This window comes from Polistes canadensis, unplaced genomic scaffold (genome assembly GCF_001313835.1).
Source record: "Polistes canadensis isolate GaletaPanama2010 unplaced genomic scaffold, ASM131383v1 scaffold_294, whole genome shotgun sequence".
Lineage (NCBI taxonomy): Eukaryota > Metazoa > Arthropoda > Insecta > Hymenoptera > Vespidae > Polistes > Polistes canadensis.
In genome coordinates, this window is record NW_014569841.1 from 123,556 (window position 1) to 130,748 (window position 7,193).

General features: G+C 25.6%; 1 protein-coding gene across 1 annotated transcript; it reads left to right on the top strand.

Moving 5' to 3' along the window:
- The first annotated feature begins 2,828 nt into the window (after positions 1–2,828).
- LOC106791270 (gustatory and pheromone receptor 32a-like) lies at positions 2,829–4,044 on the top strand. The gene is made up of 5 exons (XM_014756789.1): positions 2,829–2,995; positions 3,255–3,501; positions 3,630–3,698; positions 3,773–3,862; positions 3,943–4,044. The coding sequence occupies exons 1-5, from the start codon at positions 2,829–2,831 to the stop codon at positions 4,042–4,044; spliced, it is 675 nt and encodes a 224-aa protein (XP_014612275.1).
- The last annotated feature ends 3,149 nt before the right edge of the window (positions 4,045–7,193 follow it).

Below are 7,193 nucleotides of genomic sequence, written 5' to 3' on the forward strand. Positions count from 1 at the left end.
TAGTAATRATTATTGGACAATTGCTATKGCATTTTACATCGAACGATATCCATTTGTCGTTTTGATAATCATCGATTTTACGGTGATATTTTGGATAAGATAATTATCAATAATTTGAATTGTTACAAATGAACGATTGAAAATATTTGCAAAAAGAAAATCTTCCAGGAATTTTAATTTTACTTTAACTTTTTTTTTTTACTTCTTACTTTAAACAGATATATAAAGATTAAATTTAAAGAATTAAACGTATTRTTGAAAAGTATGTTAAAGAGTACTATTAATTYGCCGCAACATAAAAGAGTATTTCTAATGACAAATAATAATCAGAATGATACTAATCAAACGAATAAATCTAACAAAATGGTTCTGAAGATTCAAAAAATAAGGTAAATTTGATGTAGTATAATATTATGTATATATATGGAACGATTTGTTATTAGAATTGATTTGGTCATACATAAATATATATGTTATTTTCTTTTGTTTAAATCAAAGGGAAATACACTTGGAATTAATTAAATGTGCTAGAAATATAAACGACGCATACGGATTCCATATTTTATTATCTGTTACAACGACCATCATAATATTTATTACATCGGCATACTACTTGTACAACTACATTTTAACAGAGGATTATGATCAGATTAGTTTATACATTTACTGGGTAACTTTATTCGGATTAAAATTGATCATCATAAGTGATGTATTTTCATCGACTATAAAAGAAGTATGATTATTATATTATTATTAATTATTATAATGTGTTCGATAATAAAATATTTATTTTATTTTATTTTTCAATGAAATAATTATTTATTTTTTATTTTTACATGCCACGAATACCGGAGATATTCTTTGCGAATTGTACGAACCGTCAACCAGTAAAGAATTTCGTGCAGAGGTAATTCATTATTTTTATAAAAGAAATTTTAATTAATATTTAACGTTTTGTTTAATCTCATTTTAGGTCTTTGATTTTACTCTACAACTATTACAAAACCCATTGTCATTTACCAGCTGTGGTTTTTTTGATCTCGATTATACATTGATACGTAACGTAAGTAAAAAATATTCTTTTTTACAAACGATTAAAAAAATAAAAGGAAACTGATATTCATAATATTACTTTTTAGATAATCAGTATCATGATAACTTATTTCGTCATTCTGATACAAATTGGGAACACACCATCGAATATTTTCATTGAAAATTCGACGTTATCGAATAATTCGTCAGACGTTTAATATGAAAAATTGATACGCATATTAAATAATATATATTAAAATAAGTTGAAATAATTTGAACGATAAGGTGAACATATTTTGAGAAAAATGTTTATTCATCATTTTAAAAATAGATACTTATGAGTGTTGTCACATTATTGTTATAATTAAAAATATATAATATTAATTGTTGGCTGTTTTTATTAATTAACAAATCAACGATTTTGACAAGCAATGAATTCTAACACGAAACTACAGGAAAATCGATTCCTGACATTTTTAATATTTAATGCTAAACATCTAATTCATTTTATTATCGCTAATTGTATATAAGAAGATAAAAAAAAGTAGAAGATAGCAATATTAACTAGATTAGAACGATAGAAAGATAACATTTGCCCTAAGAGAGTAATTTTTTATTCATTTTTATTTAATAAAAACGTAATACCCGTAAGTAGGTTTCAAACGAATGAATAATAAAGCTAAAAGAAAGAAATTTCTAACGATATCGTGGATGATCATAATAATATTCGGTACTAATGTAAAATAACATCTAAATGCAAGCAACGAGTTGTGAACATTCGTAGTGTTACAGTAAACCATAGCACACGCAATGGTTCTATCCGTTCGGTTATTTTATTTGTTTAATATATCAAGTTTCAATTTTTGTAATATTACATGAACATTTTTCATTATCGATATTTTATTTTTTTACGGAACAAGTTTTAATTTATTATTTTGAATAATAATCGAGGAAAAGAAAAGAAAGAAAAAAAAAGAATATTGCAAGAAATGTTTCTATCGAAAGAATTTCGACGTAGCATTAAACCATTGGTAACATTAAATTCTATTTTGACGACCGGTTTAGCGGAATATTACTTCGACGATAAAATCAATACGATTGGTATAATTTATGGATTATTTTGCCTTGTTTTGTATTTTTCCATGATATCGTTGTTTCCATTCTCTTGGAAATGTTTTAAAAAAAGATTACCATTTCTATTGAAACTGACATATCAAACTTACAATGTTAATGAGATTGTATTTGTAATTGTTACCATTATTGCTGGGATTCTTAGAAGAAAGGTGAAATATTGTTTTTTTATTTAATTTCTTTTTCTTTTTCTTTTTATTTAATACAATAATTGTTCGAGATTATATTCTATTTTGATACTATTTTTTCTTGTTTTTTTTTTTTTCTTTTTAATAGAAGGTGAAACGTTTCATGTTACAACTGGAGACGTGTGTTCGTAATATGAATCAATTGAATGTACCGATGAATTTTTCTAAATGTTTTCGACAACAATGTTTCCTAGTGTTATCTTCTTGTGTAATTGTATTCCTTACAATAATAACGAGTTATCGATGGTTACTGCGACCACATTTCAATATTCAAGAATTTTTCGTTTTTATTTATCTAGAACGTTATCCATTTTTCTTATTGTATGTTACGGATATTACTTTTATATTTTGGATAAGGCAAGTAAATTGTTTTTTCATATATTTGATTGCATCAAAATGAACAAACATACATATACAATGACAATAGTCAAATCTCTCTTAACGAATTTTACTATACTCTTCAATAGATATATCAAAATGAAATTTAGTCAATTGAATGTAGTATTAAAATTTATGCTCACTACTACTATCGATTTGCCCCAACATAAAAGAGTCTTTGAATTTTGGAATAATGATTCTTGTCTATCTGATATTCATGAAACATATAAATCGGATACAAATATTATAAAATTAAAACAAATTAGGTAATAATACAATAAGACAATTATTTTCCTAAAACTCGTTTTATCCAGAAGAAAAAAACAATAATAAGAAATTCAATATTTTATTGCATTCATTAGAAAATATGAATTTGTAATTTTCAAATAAAATAAACTTTAAATATCTTTATAGAAAATAAATTCTGCAGTTTGTCTATGAATAAAACGGGACACTCTGTACTATGACAATTAATAATAATTATTACTTCGTTTCAATATAAATGTAATATATTGTCTGTTTAAGGGAATTACATCTGGAATTAATAAAGTGTGCAAAGAACATAAACGATGCGTACGGATTGCATATTTTAATGTCAATATCAACAAGTTTTATTTTAATCATAGCAGTGTCTTACAGTCAGTACTATTTTATGAAATCTACAGACTACGATCAGCATATCTTTCCATTATGTTCTTTTTTCTATTGGAATTTTCACAATGCATTTAAGATTTGGATAGTATGCTACGTATGTTCATCAACTGCAACCGAGGTATGTTACTTAAATATTTTTTATTTTCTTCTTACATTTCTTATTTATAATAAACATTTTATTTCAAAGTTTCACGAAGGAATGGTAAACGAAATGATTATTTATATATCGTTTATTTTTTGTTACATGCAACGAATACGGGAGATATTCTTTGCGAAATGCACGAACCATCAACTAGCATGGAATTTCGTCAAGAGGTAATAATTAATTGTCGCATTTTTTACGTTAAATCGATTGGGCATTTGCTTACGATAAGTTTTTTCTTTTTAAGGTTTACAATTTCACCTTGCAACTCGTTCAAAATCCATTGTCTTTTAACGCTTGTGGTTTTTTTGATCTCAATAATAGACTGATTTATGGTGTACGTATTCTATTGATTTTTTAGATTTTCATTTGAATAGTTAGGTAATGAAATTGTGGCATATTTTTTGTATTTTATAGGTAATCGGTGGTATCACAACTTATCTCGTTATTCTTATTCAAATTGGTGGCATACCAATACAAATTTTCTATACTAATTCTACGGAATCAACTAATTACTGATGTTTACAAATTTTAATTTGTTACATGTCAAATATTTATGGCAATTAAGCTATACCTGCAATTTTTTTCTTTTATACCGTGTACGGTATTTGTTATAAATTATTATTAGAATAATTAAATTTGTTAATATCATGCGTTTTTTGGAAATTCATTTTAAATGCAAATTTTATAACATTTTTATCATGATCTTACTGATTGATAACAAAACAAATCGAAATTAGACTTTGCTTTTTAATTTTAATTATTATTTTATACGAGATTAACGTGAATTACATACATAGTGTGGTCACCATAAAAGTCACTTTATTGATAGACGAAATTATAATACAAATTTTTATCAACTCTTTTTCTTTCTTGCTCAGATATTAATCTTACACACATTAAAATACATAATAAAATGTTATCAACTTATATAAAAATACGCATAAATAATGAAAATGAAATTTTAGAGATTAGATTTAACACAAGTTAACATTATCAATCATAAAATTCATTTTACGTCAACAAATAATATATAGAAAAAAAAAAAAAAGAAGCAGATAGTACATATAGATATTATGTTAATAAATGATCGTATTATCTTTTAATCATCTTTGTGCCATTATTAGAAATTATTCAGGAAAGTGATGGATATCAATGAAATAGACAGCATTATCGACTAAGGTGAGTTTCATAACACCGCATTCGAGAAACTCATAAGCATTACTTTAATATCCTTCATAGACATTTCATCGTACTCCGTTATTACAGTGTTTCTTAAAATAAGAAATAAACGGAGGACAAAACAAAAGAAAAAAAGAAAAAAATTGAGACAAATACTAGGAGAAAAGTGAGTTTTCGAATTGAATTATTTATCGATAGGAATCAACTATTTTTCAATTAATTTTCATCTTTTTTGTCATCGTTAAAATAATATAAAACTGATTAGCAACAACGTATTAGTGATAATGGAAAATTTAATTGACGTATTAACGAATAAAAAAAGAAAAAAAGTTCGTGAAATTAATCGTATCGATAAAATATCATTGAAAACTATTTACGACGTATTAAAACCGATCCAAATATTAAACATTATATTTGGATTGCGCGTTTTCGAAATACCACGAGATCATTCTAGACCGTTAATCAGTTGGTTATACTCATTACTGTTGTACGGTTTTAATTGTGGCAATTTTTATTATCGTCCATCGAATTCTAATAATACAAAGGTACTTATATTTAACGATACTGTTAACAATTCAATATGGTTATCGAATTATATCGTGATATTCGTTATTATTACTATGGGATTGTATCAAAGCGAGGTAAGTTGTTCTGTTTTTTTTTTTCTTTTTCCAAATATTATATTTATGATAATAATTAAGTATGTATTTTTTTTCTTTTCTTTTTTTTTTTCTATGAAATTAATCAATAATTTTTCTTTCTGATGCACTAAGGTTATATCTATTAGATTGGTGCATACGAAATGTCGGATTTTCTTTACATGTGAACGTTATTTTTTTGTTTCTGGCATAATTATGTTTATGGTCGTACTGTCCCATTGCCAGAGTCACATTTCCAAAAGTGTTCGATCTTTTAGTTTTTTTTTGTTAAATTTTCTAAGTCTGTAAAAAATGATGCTCTGAAAATATTGCTGGAAACGAATCCAACTTTGTCTACATGGGAACTTGCTTCTAGGATGAAAATTGACCATACAACAATATTACGACACCTTTCTGAAATTGGCAAAAATGAAGACAGCACTAGTGACAGCACTAGTGACAGCACTAGTGACAGCACTAATTAACCAAGCAAAATAAGCTTGATCGTGTTTGAACGTATTTTCATCACTATAAGCCCGATTTTTGTCAATAAATTAAAATACGAAATTTTGCCGCACCCATCTTATAACATTTACAACAATTTTTACGTGCTTAACAAAATTTATTGATTCAAGACAGGCATCTGTGTATTATAATCTCGTTTGGAAAAGTGTATTTAAACAAATAGATTTTATTTTGATTAAATAAACAGATTTTGAAGAAAGATACAAACTTTTATATATTCACTTTAAAATCCGAAATTTGATACGCACCAACCTAAATATGTATATACATAAATAAATATAAATATAAAATGTAACATTGTTTTTAATATTTTTTTTTTTTACATATATAGTCCCTCAAATTATGTGAAAAAAAAATACACGAGATCGACGTAACGCTACGTGCGTTAGGTTCGTCGTCGAGTTTCGATAAAATTTACAAAAGAATAATAATTAGCCTTACGATGCCGGTGCTCTTTATATTTCTCTTCTTCGCAACAATTATCTCAAAAATGGTTTTAGAGATTAACAGTTTTTATAAATCACCATTATTGTATTTATTTGCGATTCAATATATATATGCATTCATGATCGAATATTTGCTGGTTTATGAGTTCTTTATAGTAGTTAGGTACGTATTATTGTTTAACAAATTATTAATAAATAATGATTAAATTTGAAAATAAAAAAACAATCTAGAAAAATATTGCAGATGCGTCCAATTGGAATTTAAAAGAGCAAACGATTTATTAAGCGACGTAAATATTTTACCAATTAATTCTATCGCATCGGAATTAATAGAAAGATCGTTTCATGTTGATTCCAACAAATTATTTGACCTTTCATCGTCGTTGCATAAGATGCACTCAAGATTACAAGTGGCTAGTCACAAATTAAATAGAAGTAGAAAATTATTACGTACGATCAGGTGAGTAATTACACACACACACACACACACACACACACACACACGTTATAATATAATTTGATATTTATATTATATTTATATTATATTTATATTAATATTTATATGATTTAGACAGGTTCATTTGGAATTATGTAAATTATCGAAATGTTTTAGTATGATATTTGGTATACAAATATCCCTAGAAATGGTAATGTGTATTTTATGTAACACATATTCGTTATACAATTTTTATTCATCTTATTCGGAGGAAAGTAAAAAATCATACGGTCTTATTTTTTTATTCATTACTACGATTCTATCTTTTTTACCATACTTGACAAGAATTTTTTTTATTACTTGCATCTGCGATAGAACTACGAAAGAGGTATGAAAAATAGTATTTATAATATTATTATTATTATATAATAAATAGATATT

What these genes read in the sequence shown, in the direction of transcription:
- LOC106791270 (XM_014756789.1), top strand. Translation starts at nt 2,829, where the DNA reads ATGAAATTTAGTCAATTGAATGTAGTATTAAAATTTATGCTCACTACT. An exon ending in GTTCATCAACTGCAACCGAG is followed by an intron (nt 3,502 to 3,629) that starts GTATGTTACTTA and finishes TTTTTGTTACAT; the next exon opens with GCAACGAATACGGGAGATAT. An exon ending in GCATGGAATTTCGTCAAGAG is followed by an intron (nt 3,699 to 3,772) that starts GTAATAATTAAT and finishes TTTCTTTTTAAG; the next exon opens with GTTTACAATTTCACCTTGCA.